Genomic DNA, 15,567 nt, shown 5'->3' with positions numbered 1-15,567 from the left:
TTTTCTAAATCCAGCTTATACATCTGGAAGTTTTAGATTTACCTACTGTTGAAACCTATCTTGAAGGATTTTGAGCATTACCTTGCTAGCATGTGAAATGAGCACACAATTGCACTCATTTGGAAAATTTTTGTTCACCCAAAAAAAGTCTCTGGTATGCGTCTGTAGTCACTCTCCATTCCCACTCTCAGCCCCAGGTTAAAGTTATCACTGATGTGCTCTATTTATGTAGACTTGCCTCATTTGGCCTTTTCATATAAACGGAATCACATAATGTGAAGTCTTTGTGTCTGAGTCCTTTGACTGAGGATAGTGTTTCTGGGATTCTCCCAATTGTGGCCTGTCTCCTTTGTTCCTTTTTATTGCCCAGTGTTACTCAGCTGTGTGGATGTTACTGCTGGCACCAGTTGATGAACATTTGAATTGTTCCCCTTTTTTAGCTATTATGAGTAATGTTACTAAGAACATTTGTATACAGGAGTTTGTGTGGATATATGTTTTTGTTTTTCTTCGGCAAATTCCCAATTGCAGAGTCTTATAATACTCTTTAACTATTTAAGAAACTGGCAAGCTATGTTCCAGAGCAGCTGCACCATTTACACTTCCACCAGCAGTGTATGAGGGTTCTAGTTTCTCCACATCCTTACCAGTGCTGCTTTTTTACTGTCTTTTCTACTATAGCCATTTTACAGGGTGTGAAGTGGTACCTCACTGTGATTTTAATTGGGGTTTCTCTAATGATATTGAGGATCTTTTTATGTACTTATCAGCCATTTTTATATCTTTAATGAAATGTCTTTTCAAATATGTTGCCCATTGTAAGTTAAGATTATTTGATTTCCTGTTGCTGAGTTGCAAGAACTCTATATATTCTGGACAAATTATAAATATCAGACATGTGATTTCGAAATATTTTCTTAGTTTGTGGCTTGTGGTTTCCATTTCCTTAATGGCTTAATGATACCTTTAGGTACAGAATGTGCTCATTGGCACAAAAAATTTAATTTTAATGAAGTCATATTTATCAGTTGTTTCTTTTATGGATTGTGCTTCTAATGTCACATCACACTTTATGGAACAAGACTGGACTCCTCCCTGCTAAGGTCAGAAGCAAGCAAAGGATGCCTGCTTCCTGCTGCTTCTCAAAATTCTACTAGTCCAAAACTCAGAAGTGCACTGTGGGTACAGAAAGAGAGCCCCAAAAGTAGCCCTCTCTGGTCTGAGATACAAAAAGAGGGTGTCTTAAGGTTCGCTTTTTTTAACTCTTTTTTTTTTTTTTTTTTTAATCTTCCCTATGCTCTCAGCCCCTAAGCAGTATTGTCAAGGCACACAGCCGTGAGAGCAGCGGCCAGGGCGGCAGTCTGAGGAAGGGAAATCCTCTCTGACTAGAAGAACTCTGGTCTCCAGAGCATGTGTAGATTCCCATTGCTTTTCTCTTTCTGTCTCCCACAGTTTGACCTGAAACACAGGTGCAGTCTTGGGAAATAGGCAGCAGAGAGAGGAAACTGAAGCCTCATTTTCTAGCTGTGTTGGAAGACTCAACGTAAAAGATGTCAGTTCTCCAGTACAGGGGTTCCTTAAAACACTAGGAATAAAATTACCATGTGGCCCAGCAGTCCCACTGCTTGGCACATACCCTGAGAAAATCATAATTCAAAAAGACACATGTACCCCAGTGTTCACTGAAGCACTGTTTATAATAGGATACGGAGGCAATGTCCTGACATGGAAGCATAGATGTCCATTGACAGATGAATGGATGAAAGGTGTGGTCTGTATGTACAGTGGAATATTACTCAGGCATAAAAAGGAATAAATCTGAGTTAGTTCTAGTGAGGTAGATAAACCTGCAGCCTGTTACACACAGTGAAGTAAGTCAGCATGAAAAATATATATTAATGCATATATATATGGAATCTAGGAAAATTGTACTGATGAACTAATTTGCAGGACAGGAATACATAGACACATACATAGACACGTAAGACACAGACATAGAGACTTGTGGACACAGCAGGGGAAGAAGAGAGTGGGATGAAACTGAGAGAGTAACACTGAAACATATACATTACCCTGTGTAAAATAGATAGCTAGTGGGAAGTTGCTGTGTAACACAGAAAGCTCACCCAGTGCTCTGTGACAACCTAGAGGTGGGATGGGGTGGGGGTAGGAGGGAGGTTCAAGAGGGAGGGGACATATGTATACTTACGGCTGATTCACAGTGTTGTATGGCAGGAAGCAACACAACATTGTAAAACAGTCATCCTCCAATTAAAAATAAAAATGTTCTTTAAAAACAGATGCATAGTAGCCCCTCAAGAAAAAGATGTCAATTCTCCTCAGTAGATGTTCGGTGAAATTCCATCAGAATCCGAGCAAGGGATTTAAATTTTTATTTGAAAACGCAAAAAAAAAAAGAATAACTAAAATAAATTTGAAAATGATGAATAAATTTGGAGGAAATACATTACCCAATTCAAAAACTTTCTATAAAGCTGCAGTTATGATGTTGGCAAAAAGTTAGATGTATGGATTAATGGGATAATATAGAATGCTCAGAAATAGACCCATATGAAAATGGCTCTTTTTAAATTTTATTTTACTGAAGTATAGTTGATTTACAATGTCATGTTAGTTTCAGTTGTATAGCAAAGTGATTCAGTTTTATATAAATACATATTATTTTTCATTATGGATTATTAGAAGGCATTGAAAATAGTTCCTGTGCTATACAGTAGGACCTTGTTGTTTGTTTTATATATAGTAGTTTGTATATGCTAATCTCAAACTTCTATTACCCCTCTCTCACCCCCTTTCCTCTTTGGTATTTGTTTGGTTTATTTTGTGAATCTGCGAGTCTATTTTTATTTTGTAGATATGTTCATCTGTATCATATTTTAGATTCCACGTACAAGTGATATCATATGGTATTTTTCTCTTTATGACTTATTTCATTTAGTATGATAATCTCTTGACTCCCCAGGTGGCACTAGTGGTAAAGACCTGCCTCCTAATGCAGGAGACAAGAGACAACTGGTTCTGTCCCTGGGTCGGAAGAGTCCCTGGAGGAAGGCATGGCAACCCACTCCAGTATTCTTGCCTGGAGAATCTGGTGGACAGAGGAGCCAGGTGGGCTACAGTACATAGGGTTGCAAAGAGTCAGACATGACTGAAGCATCTTAGCACTCAACGATAATCTCTGGGTCCATCCATGTTGGTGTGCATGGTATTGTTTCACTCTCTTTATGGCTGAATAATATTCCATTATATATATTCTTTATCCATTCATCTATTGATAGACATTTAGGTTGCTCCCATGTCTTGTGTGTGTACTAGGTCACTTCAGTCATGTCCAGCTCTTGGCAACCCCATGAACTGTTACCCCCAGGCTCCTCTGTCCATGAGATTCTCCAGGCAAGAATACTGGAGTGGGTTGCCATGCCCTCCTCCAGGGAATCTCCCCGACCCACATCTCTTGCATCTCCTACATTGGCAGGCGTATTCTTTACCACTAGCCCACCTGGGAAGCCCTGAAAACCACTGCTCTGTATTATTCCTTTTAAATAAAGTTGTTAAGAAGACAAAATTCATCTGTAATGCTAGCGGTCCACAGGAGTGGTCACCTTGGGAACGGGTGCAGCGGGAGCCTCCGTGGGGTTGGTAATGGTCTTGTTTCTTCTGGGTGCTGACTCCTTAATGCATTCACTTTGTAGAAACTCATTGAACTGTATACTTATAGTTGTCAACTTGTTTATATATTTCAGTAAAAAGTTAAGAGTCTTCTTTTCCCTCTCTTCCTAACCCACACCCTGTTGTTAAGTCTGTGTGTGGTCTTTCTGTTTTGTTTGTTTTTAAAGCAACATGGAAAAAAAAAAATAATAAAGTAACATGGCCTTCCACTTGCGAGTTTTCTTCCCCAAGGATGTGCTCAGTTGGGACACAGTAGAAGATGGCTTCATAATACAGCCTGTGCTCATCCTTAGCTCGGTGTCTCCTTCTCTCAAAGGGTTACCTTCCCTCCAGCCCCACAAGGACAGGTGGCCCCTTCAGGGGAGAAGCTTAGCTGGAATGCTGGAGTATGTGTGTGTGTGTTTACATGTCTGTGATCATTTATAAAGATTTTCCCATATTTTCTCTGTTTTTCCGTTTTTGTTTTTTTTTTTATGAAATCGTGTGGGTTTTTAAAATACCTTTTATTTATTTGTTATTTTATTGTCTTATTACTTCCTTACTGTGTACTTATTACTTATTATGCATGGGGTCTTCACTGCAGCATGAGGGCTTTCTCTAGTTGGTGACGAGCGGGGCTACTCTTCATTGCAGTGTGCAGACTTCTCACTGCGGTGGCCCCTCTTGTTGCCGAGCACAGGCTCTGGGCGCACAGACTTCAGTAGCTGCAGCACGCAGGCTCAGTAGCTGTGGTCACGGGCCCTAGAGCGTGGGCTCAGTGGTTGTGGCACATGGGCTTCGTTGCTCTGCAGCATGTGGAATCTGCCCAGACCGGGGATGGGACCCATGTCCCCTGCGTTGGCAGGTAGCTTCTTACCCACTGTAACACCAGGGAAGTCCTGGGAGAATGTTTGTGAGTTTGTATTTCTCTGAATGATTAAATTCAGTTGTTTGATTTAGGAAATTGGCATCCTTTTTGTCATCTGTTCTGGGTTCTAATACTCACTCTGCTTTCTGATTCTTCCATCCTGCTGTGAATGATTTCCATTTTAGTCTTCTTTTTTTCCAGTGTTGCGTAGCTTTACTTCCTTTCCATACAACTTCAGAATTTAGTTCCTTAACCTGTCGTCCTAGTAATAAATCTGACTTACCACTCCTCTTCTGCAGAGCCGGCACCTCCGAGTTTTCGGTCATCTTCCTGTTGGTTCCCGGTTGTGCACCCAGCTGGCTTCCCAGCTAGCAGTACTGTTTGTACATGCCAGGTTTACCTAGTCATCCTCTGAGTCTCCGGGGGTTTTGTTCTTTGTGTTGTTTCTGTAAGCTAGCTTTGTAGTCACCATGGCTGTATTCTGTTTCCCAGTACTCATAATAATAAGTAGGATTAGTTTGTGAAACAAGGAGACTCATGACTTAATAGGATTCAGTTAAGCAATGTTAGAATGTCCTGGAACACATGGCTTGATGTCTGGTTACTTAGTGCTGTTGTTGCCCTCGGGTAGTCCGTTTCTAGTGGTTTCATCTAGCTCACAAGACTGAAAGATGAGACCATGTAGAACTAGTTTATTGATTCTGTGTGCCGATATTTTGGGTGTGTTTGGTCTTTTCCAATGACTACATTTCTAGACACAGTCTATACTGAACAAGATGTGTGCTGAAATTGCGTTGTGGAATGGCAGCAAGAAGATTGTGAAACTCACAATCAGGCCCTGCCACTCCCTCCCTGGGTCCGTCCTTGGCTTCTCATCTGTGAATTGTGGCTCCAAGTACCTCACCAAGCTATTAGGAAGCTTCAGTGCCTGGTGCTTAGTAGATACTCAGTAAATACTAGTTTACTTCCTTTGTGGAAGGGAATCTTTTGCTTAGATTATTCAACTATTAGCCTGTAGCAGTTCTGACTTTTTGTCTAATGGGATTCTTGAGACCCATTCACTTTGGGAGTAGTGATATGACCTTAGTACATTCTCCATTGAAATGAATCCACAGAAGACATATCAGGAGAGGTGCCTGATTTTAAGAATATGATTAACATCTTTAAAATAGTTTTAGTCTAAGCATCTATAACTTTAGGTACTGTTTTATTAAATGCGACATTAACCAAAACCTAAATAAATGAGAAGTTACTGAGAGTTGCGCCACTAGAGCCCTAGAGCCAACTGCCTTTATTCCTCTGTCAGCCGTCCTAGTGTGGGTTACTGGATTTTGCTGTCTTAACAGTTTTACAAAGGCATTTGCTTTGTTTCCAGGTGTAAAACAAAGGTGTATCCAGATAACCTTCCTACAACCAGTGTGGTGATTGTTTTCCACAATGAGGCTTGGAGCACACTTCTGCGAACTGTCCACAGCGTCATTAATCGCTCACCAAGACACATGCTAGAGGAAATCGTTCTAGTAGATGATGCCAGTGAAAGAGGTAAAGTTTACATTTTAATGCCAGTAATCTACATGTTTTGTCATTAGTGCTTATAGAACTAGCTGCTGTCAGTGACAGTTGCTATCAGTTTAACCTGATAATTTTATACAAGCTTCTAATTTATCCTAAAAGTTATTTATGACATTTGGACTCATTCACATATGCAAACAGTTTACAGCCTTGTGAAACTTAAAATATTACTTTAATTAGCATTTAGTTGTATCACATCTTAATCTTGTTTTAAAAAGAGATAACTGTAAAAATTTATGCATAACAGTGGGGGAGGAAAAAAAAAAACCACAATTTTGTCAGGATTTTCTCTGTGGGAAGCTCAGCCTGGAGTCGGTGGAGAAAGACTGGCTCTGATTTAGAGCCATGAAGAGAGATTTAGTGCACAGACAGTGGGAATCGTCCCTGCCAGCAGAGCAGAGCCTCAGCTGGGCGAGTCCAGGCTCTCCAGGTTCTTCCTAGATCTTGCCATTTTCTCCATTCCCAAGGTCAGGCGTGGTGCATAAAAGGGTGATGAAGGGCCTTGTGGGAAAGTGGTGTATAGTATGTCTCTGATCTCATGATGAGTCTCTGCAGTGGCTCTGGCCCAGACATTCTTCCACGAATCTCAGAATTTTTCACGGGCTTTTTTGTTTTTCACAGCACAGCTGTTTAGGATCATTGGTGTCATGTGCTTTCTCCAATATTCCTATACTCACATGAGAAAAATTTGAAGGGAACTACAGAAAATGGCTCTTCCCTCCTTAAGCAGCTTGAAACTTCATGACTTATCTTTTCAATCTTTTTTTGTTGTTATCTTCACCTTTCTTGCCTAATCTCTCATTGCATATGCTAAGATAGTTTAGTCAAGTATTATACCTTCTCCTTCCTATGCCCACACTAAACATATACATTTAAGCATGATGAAATTTAATTACTTCCTATCTTAACTATTGGGATTAATTTGCACATTGATAACAATTTAAATCATCTTCCTTTGCCAGATTGTAGAAGTAAAAATAAATAAGTTACAGCCTTGCTGTCTCAAGGGCTTTGTAGCTTACTTCCTTAATCTAATCAAGGAGATAGTTTATAATTGCATAAAACATTTAATAATAATATCTACTATAATTAATGTCAAAATGGATGAGAGCGGTTATAAATTAAGAATGCCACACTTAAGTAATTACTATTGACAGTAGACATATAAATTTCACCTGAATAATTGGTAGCTAGGAATTAATTAATCCCTCTTTAGAAAATTAGCCAGAGTTAGTTTAGCAGCGATATATAAAAACATTTCTGTCCTCTGAGTGACTGACTTATAAGTTGAAACTTTTGAAATTGAATGTTCCTTAAGGAGAGAGAGTTTTCCTCAGATGAAATGATTTGTTTTTATATTTCCCCCTGTTTTCACCATCATTTTGTTGCAGGCCTGAGAAGGCTGTGTGAAATAGGAAGTTTCTGTGGGATATAGCCTAATCAGAAAGATGCATGTGTCCACAACATGAAGTGGCAAAGAAAGTCACGTATCCCAGTTATTTTTTCCTCCCTCATGTAGGCCCTCCTGAATCACCATGGCCTGTGTGAACCTGTAATTGGAAACGTGTGGGCAGGTGTCTGCCTCCCTGCTCCGTCGGGCTCTTAGTCACTAAGCAGGTCTGAAGTGTCACTGCACAGCTCTCACAGAGAACTTGGTTCTTCTGTGTCTTCTGGCCTCGAAAGCCTCGGGTGTTCTAATCACCATTTCTGATGCTTGGGAACCACTGGGCGTTGTGCTGTTGTGGTCACAGCTGCAGTCCTGCTGCCCAGACTGAGCATGGTCTGACCTTCTTGTTTAGGTGGTAACTATGGGCCCAGGAACCAGAGGCAGCTCTCTAAGTCTGCCCCTTCCTACTCATGAGGCCCAGCCAAGGCATCGTTATTTTTCACCCGGCTGATGAAATAGACTAGTCTCCCCATAAACACTGTCTCCCTGAAGGAAGCTTTTAAACATGCAGACCAGACCACATCACTTCTCTGATGAAAACCTTTCCTCGAAACAAAGACCTACTATATAACACAGGGAACTATATCAGTATCCTATAATAACCTACAGTTGAAAAAGATATGAAAAAGAACCTGTATGTAACTGAATCACATTGCTGTACCCCTGAAAACATTGTAAATCAACTGTACTTTAAAAAAAAATCATTCCTCTGAGGCCTGCAACTATACTTCAGTTAAAAACAAGCAAACAGCTTTCCTCTAAGGCCTGCATGACCTGGTCTTTGCCTGCATCTCCAGTCTCATTTTGTAAATCCCTGCCCACCCTATCCCCACAGTTCAGCTCAGATGTTTCATCAGAGTCAACTTACATTCAGAGAGGCCTTCCTTGACCTCGCAAGACCAGGTCATGTCCCACTGAACACCTCTCAGAACACTCTGTACTCCACAGCACCCCCCGGAGCTTTACCAGTTTACCCCCCCCCCCCCCCCCCCCGCCAAGGCAGGCACTATAACTCCATCAGGAAGGACTGTTCGCTCACTGTTTTCTCCCCAGTGTCCACAGTGCCTGTTACACAGTAAGCAGTCTAGAATATATTCAGTGAATGAAGGGAAGAGTAATCCCCAGTCAGTTAATCCTTGTGTTTTCCTCCTTGTCTGCATAGAGTTCCTAACTAGGCTGTGTAGCATGCGTAGTCTGCTCATGGCCTCAGAGTACTGGACTTCACAGTTAACCTGCTGAGACATCAGTAGCTCCATTTGTTAAGTATGAAGTAGGTGCTATAATTATCCCTATTTTATTGTTAGAGCAAAATGAGACTTAACCATAAACCTGGGGGTTGGTTGACCTCTTAACTGCTTTGTGCTTCCTGTCTGTCATAACTTTACTGTTACAGATCTGAAATAAAGACGGAATCTGGATGAATCCCTAGTTCGTGTTCAGAGTTATGCAGTTGTCATCTCAGAAGGGTATCTTAAGGCTTAGAATTGATACAGTGTTCTTAATCTGACATGACTATTGTTTTTCTCATTTTACACAAAAGGAAACAGGTTCTTATTTAAGTAGGGATTAGGAGTCAGGTTTATTAATATTACACTCTAAATTCCTTGCTCTTTTGAGTTCTAACTAAGATTTCTCAGTTGTTGCCAGGAGCAGCGAAATTTTCCCTGACCGTTACTCTGCCAGCCTCACACTGCCTGAGGTAGAGATGCCTTGGGATCCATTTATAGACTAATAGCTGTAAAGATACCTAATAAATAAGATTCTCCCTTATTTTTAGATGACGTTGTATCTTCTAATCATAATCAGTTAACCCCCACGGCTTCATTTTCATAAAATGAGTTTTGAATAAGTAGTTCTTAGCGACTGAACTGAACTGAATCCCCCTCACACGCTAGTAAAGTAATGCTCAAAATTCTCCAAGCGAGGCTTCAGCAGTACGTGAACCATGAACTTCCAGATGTTCAAGCTGCTTTTAGAAAAGGCAGAGGAAACAGAGATCAAATTGCCAGCATCCGCTGGATCATGGAAAAAGCAAGAGAGTTCCAGAAAAACATCTACTTCTGCTTTATTGACTATGCCAAAGCCTTTGACTGTGTGGATCACAATAAACTGTGGAAAATTCTGAAAGAGATGGGAATACCAGACCACCTGACCTGCCTCTTGAGAAACCTGTATGCAGGTCAGGAAGCAACAGTTAGAACTGGACATGAAACAACAGACTGGTTCCAAATAGGAAAAGGAGTATGTCAAGGCTGTATATTGTCACCCTGCTTATTTAACTTATATGCAGAGTACATCATGAGAAATGCTGGACTGGAAGAAGCATAAGCTGGAATCAATATTGCCAGGAGAAATACCAATAACCTCAGATAGGCAGATGACAGCACGCTTATGGCAGAAAGTGAAGAGGAACTCAAAAGCCTCTTGATGAAAGTGAAAGAGGAGAGTGAAAAAGTTGGCTTAAAGCTCAACATTCAGAAAACGAAGATCATGGCATCTGATCCCATCACCTCATAGGAAATAGATGGGGAAACAGTGGAAACAGTGTAAGACTTTATTTTTTTAGGCTCCAAAATCACTGCAGATGGTGACTGTAGCCATGAAATTAAAAGACACTTACTCCTTGGAAGAAAAGGTATGACCAACCTAGATAGCATGTTGAAAAGCAGAGACATTACTTTGCCAACAAAGATCCATGTAGTGAAGGCTATGGTTTTCCAGTGGTCATGTATGGATGTGAGAGTTGGACTGTGAAGAAAGCTGAGTGCCAAAGAATTGATGCTTTTGAACTGTAGTGTTGGAGAAGACTCTTGAGAGTCCCTTGCTTGGACTGCAAGGAGATCCAACCAGTCCATTTTGAAGGAGATCAGCCCTGGATGTTCTTTGGAAGGAATGATGCTAAAGCTGAAACTCCAGTAATTTGGCCACCTCATGCGAAGAGTTGACTCATTGGAAAAGACTCTGAGGCTGGGAGGGATTGGGGGCAGGAGGAGAAGGGGACGACAGAGGATAAGATGGCTGGATGGCATCACCGACTCGATGGACGTGAGTTTGAGTGAACTCCGGGAGATGGTGATGGACAGGGAGGCCTGGCGCGCTTCAGTTCATGGGGTCGCAAAGAGTCGGACACGACTGAGCAACTGAACTGAACTGAATCCCCCACCTAGTCCTGAGCACATAATTCTCTGTCAGCTGTTAGGAAGACACCTAGTTTGTAGTCATATTGTATGAGAACCACAAAGATGTTAAATAAAATGCCAAGAAAAGTTGTTGAATAGCAACTTTTTTGAGCTACCAGACCATGCATTTTTCATTTTAATGATAGACAAGACATGGTATCATAACTTTCAAAGATAACAGGACTCAGGGATTAGATTGCTTTGATTCTTAAGATGCACTTCAGACTAATTCTGGAAGGAAGACTTACTGGGAGATGAGTTGTGATACAGTTGCACTTGACTGGTCTAAGGTACTAGAATATAACTCATACCTCATCACATGAGATTCATCAAACTCTGAACATAAAGCAGTTTAAATGGGTATCAGGTCGGGCAATTCCACAGTCCTGAATTTTTTCCTTGGTTGTTTCCTTTCAGGATTCCTTGCTGTGGGTGAAAAGATGGGCTTTGAAGTCAGGCAGACCTGATTTGACTGTTGGATCTACTCCTTAATAAACTGTGTCATCTTGATCAGTTCATTTAATATTCTAAGCCTTAGAATTTCATGTCTAAAATAGGTTTAATAACATCTCATAGGGTCATTATGAGGATTAATGAAATAAAGTCTGTAAAGAGCCTGGCATTATACCAAACAGACATAAAAGGGTAAAATGGTGCTTTTCATCGGGATTGGCATCACCCTCACCTTTTTACTCAGAATCAAATTATAGCTTTCTGGTTCATAAAATCATGGTTATCAGGTAGGAGTTCTCCCCATATTTTTCAGATACTCTTTTTAGCCCAGATATTTTAGAAAATGTGTTAGCAGACATGGAAAGGATCGGTGTTCTGGTGTAGTGGACATAGAGGCCTTTTTTCTCTTTCACTGTTTTCATAGCCCTGATTATTCCATTATTGAATCAGTCAGGTCTTACCACTTCCAGGGAGCAAGAACCATTTCACTCCTATTTGTCTTTCCCTCTCCAATATGTAGGAAGCCCTTTGGGTTCCCACATTTAGAATTTATCCCCTTAATATACCCAACCACCCTTATGGAGATCCCATGGACAGAGGTAGTCATAGGCATCCTGGTAGCTCCATGTCAAGATTTTCCTTCCGTGGAGAGACTGTCCTTGTACTTCTTATATGGGGACAAGTGGGAAAGACATTTGCCCACCATCCATTGCTTCTCTGGCATAACTACAGAAACTAACCTGATCTGCAACTTCTCATTGCCTTGAGGAAGTGGAAGCTTTTCTGCTTTTTTCTTTTTTAATTTATTTATTTGGCTGCACCAGGTTTTAGGCATTGCACATGGGATCTTCAGTCTTCCTTACAGCATGCAGGATCCTTAGTCGCAGCTTGTGGGATCTAGTTCCCTGACCAGGGATTGAACCTGGGCCCCCTGAATTGGGGTGCAAAGTCTCAGCCACTGGACCACCAGGGAAGTCCCCCTTGTCTGCCTTTTAAAGTCAGTTATGTACTCTGGAGGCAGGAAATCCTTGACTTAAGGGCACAGCCTCTGTCTGAACTCTCCAGGATAGCTGCTGATTTTCTTTTTCTCTTTAGTTGCCCTTCCCTCTTGAAAGCTCTTTTACTTGGACCAAACGGTCTGTTAAGGTTTCTGTTTGGTCTTGCAGCTACAGCCCAGCATTCTCTTCTAGCTTGACCTCACTCCCCACCTCCTGCAAGAAGAACTGCATAGTCAGAGACTGCCGGTCTGTAAGACGATTCGCTCCTGTCTTTAAAGAAACCACACAGCTTTCTGAACTCTCAACAGCTATTGTGTATTCGTTCCTTCTCGCTATTGAGGTCTGGGTTTAATTCTGTTGAATCACCTTCTTTCTGTTCCTGATCCTTAAGCGTGATTTCAAAAAAAGAATTGAGCCTGACAGAAAGCTCCTTCAAGAAATGTGGTAACATGCCTTTGACTGAGCCTGAGCCCAGAGGCTCTCCCTTAATGGCTCGCGTAACAAAGGAGAGGCAGTTCTGGCACATTCTGTCAGGAAATAAAAAGCCTTCCTGGGTGAACTGGGTTTGTGAGTCAGGGAGCCTCACCTACAGTGCCCAGTAAATACATGTTGAATGAATACTGCAATCCAAAGTTGCTTTCCACCTGGGCAATGCCAGCTCACAGATTTTTTCGTGTTATTTTCTTATTTGTTTTATTCCTTTTCAGACTTTTTAAAAAGACCTCTAGAGAGTTACGTGAAAAAATTAAAAGTACCCGTTCACGTCATTCGAATGGAGCAGCGTTCTGGATTGATCAGAGCTAGGTTAAAAGGCGCTGCTGTGTCTAAAGGCCAAGTGATCACCTTTTTAGACGCGCACTGTGAGTGCACAGTGGGGTGGCTGGAGCCTCTCTTAGCCAGGATCAAACACGACAGGTAATTTTATGGGATTTATAAATTGTTTTCAGTGCCTTTGTGTTAAACTATGGTAAGTTGCATAATTCTGTTTTAAAATAAATATAAAAATATTTTCTTCTGAGTTTTCCTTTTAAATACCTTTGAAGAATGCTCGTGCTCAGTTCCTGAGTCGTGTCCAACTCTCGTGACCCCATGGACTGTAGCCCACCAGGCCCCTCTGTGCATGGGATTTTCCAGGCAAGCATACTGGAGTGGGTTCCCATTTCCTTCTCCAAGGGATCCTCCCACCCCAGGGATCGAACGCACGTCTCCTGCATTGGTAGACAGATTTACCACTGAGCCACCTGAGAAGCGCCATGAAGACTGCTCTGGACTAAATGTGAAGACCACATTCTCAAGCCTGGAAGCACTGTTTGTAGACTGTCTTGTTAGTGAGGATGGGTTAGCAAACGTGTTGCTAGGATGTTTATTGTCTGCTCTCTTCACTGAACAGGAGCAGAACATATAGACACTTATCTCAGGGCTGGTAGGATAAAAAGCCCTGTACTCGTCCCTGCTCTCTAAGGCTGCCATGAGGATGCGGGCAGGTCATCTGCTCTCTGTCTGCATCTTTACTGAGGCTGTATCTCTCAGCCTGTAGCGCAGAGTTAAAGAGGGTGAGGAGATACACATTGCCCCGGAAATGCTTGATTGTATATGAAGAATAAGCACTGTAATCTTGGCTAATACAGGTGGAACATTTGGAGCAGTGCAAGCTCATGGTTGTAGTCTTTCATGATGCAGTTTTCAGAGAATTGTCTACTGCTGGGCTCTGGCTTAGTTCCTAGATATCAGCAAAAAACCTAACTAACTTCATTCTGCAGGACCTAGGTTTGTTGCATTTCTGCTTGTCGTTGCAGTTTCAACCGGAGGCTGGCTGTGTCAGCTTAACATTAAGACTTAGATTTCAGCAGGGTAAACCTTATTAGTCAAGTTGAGCATGCGTGCATGCTAAGTTGCTTCAGTTGTGTCCGACTCTTTGTGACCCCGTGGTCTGTAACCTGCCAGGCTCCTCTGTCCATGGGATTCTCCAGGCAAGAATACTGGAGCGGGTTGCTATGCCCTCCTCCAGGGGACCTTCCCCACCACCCGAGTCTCTTATGTTTCCTGCACTGGCAGGTGGGTTCTTTAGTACTAGTGCCACCTGGGAAGTCCCCAAGTTGAGCTTAGTGGGAGCTTGTCGTTGCATCCATTCTGTTTGTAAGCAAATGCTGGACCTACATCTCTCCCCTTTCAAAGATGAATTGCCTGGGCAGTGAGAAGATACAGTAGCTTCAGGAAGGAGAACACTGCCTGAAAAAGACATAGGATATCTGTAAATTGTTTTCTGTATGTAACAAATGACTGATTCAGGAAGTGTTTTTTTGTGTAAAGACAGTCTGTAACCTTTATGAAGCAGGAGCCTAAACCCTTGGAGAAAGCAGTGTGAAATATGAAATATGAAAGAGAAATTGCCTGAAATAACAAACACAACAACTTCCAGTTGGGCCGTATGATAGATGAGGTATCCTGAACAACTTTTCCAACTGAAAAAGCTAAATTCTGGATAAATACAAAACACATTTTTAAGTGCATCACCAAGTTGGCACTAAAGTAAGAAATTTTGCAGCTCTCAGAACGAAGTACATACAAGTGAGTAGTCCAGACACTAAAGTCAGCTTTCACTTGTAGGGTTTCCTGCTGAACTTAGGGGATATGGATCTTCTACCTTAAAAGACAAACAGTTGGGAGGATAGGAGCCAAGGCCAGGGCCCTGCCTACAGTGTGAAGACAAATAGCAAATACCTGCATAAAGCTAGGCTTCTGTTGTCTGTACTTCTGGGTTAGAATGAGAAGTGAATTCTATCACACCAAAGGCAACCTGGCTGTTTCAACCTTGATATGGGGTGAAGGAGGGAAAACAGATCTCTCCTGAGAATTTATAAGCAGGATACAGAAAAAGGGGATACCAGTTCAATTTGTTTTATGTGACTAGTATAACCTTGATAAGAAATCAGAAAAGAAGTACATGGAAAATTATTCAAACCCACTGGTGAACCTTAATACAAAAATCTCACACCATCAGCAAACTGAGTCCAGCTGGGATTTATTAACAGCGTATCAACATATATAAAAAACACAGGGTTCCCCAACTTCCAGGACCTAATGCCTGATGATCAGAGGTGGAGCTGATGTAATAATAATAGAAATAAAATGCACAATAAATGTAATGCACCTGAATCATTCCAAACCCACACTTCCCCCACTCCAGTTTAACGGAAAAACTGTCTTCCATGAAACCAGTCTCTGGTGCCAAAAAAGTGGGGGAACACTGATAACATATCAGTATATATGTATATATAACACATCATTACTACTTGGTTTAGTTTAATATTACAAAACCAGTTCACAAAGTAGATGATGTTAACGTATTTCTGAAACTGTGATTAAAACACTGTCATTAAA

General features: G+C 41.5%; 1 protein-coding gene across 10 annotated transcripts in view; it reads left to right on the top strand.

Annotated features, from left to right (window-relative positions):
* GALNT1 (polypeptide N-acetylgalactosaminyltransferase 1) overlaps nucleotides 1–15,567 on the top strand; it is a 124,223-nt gene that overhangs the window by 79,733 nt on the left and 28,923 nt on the right. For all 10 annotated transcript variants that reach the window (XM_042239388.1, XM_042239386.1, XM_042239383.1 and 7 more), the window contains 2 exons: nucleotides 5,913–6,079; nucleotides 12,894–13,101. In XM_042239388.1, coding sequence (XP_042095322.1) covers nucleotides 5,913–6,079; nucleotides 12,894–13,101 — 375 coding nt within the window. The remainder of the gene's footprint in view (nucleotides 1–5,912; nucleotides 6,080–12,893; nucleotides 13,102–15,567) is intronic.

The sequence above is a fragment of the Ovis aries genome, chromosome 23 (assembly GCF_016772045.2).
Source record: "Ovis aries strain OAR_USU_Benz2616 breed Rambouillet chromosome 23, ARS-UI_Ramb_v3.0, whole genome shotgun sequence".
Lineage (NCBI taxonomy): Eukaryota > Metazoa > Chordata > Mammalia > Artiodactyla > Bovidae > Ovis > Ovis aries.
The sequence above is the reverse complement of the archived record's forward strand: the minus strand, read 5'-3'. Positions and strand labels throughout refer to the sequence as shown.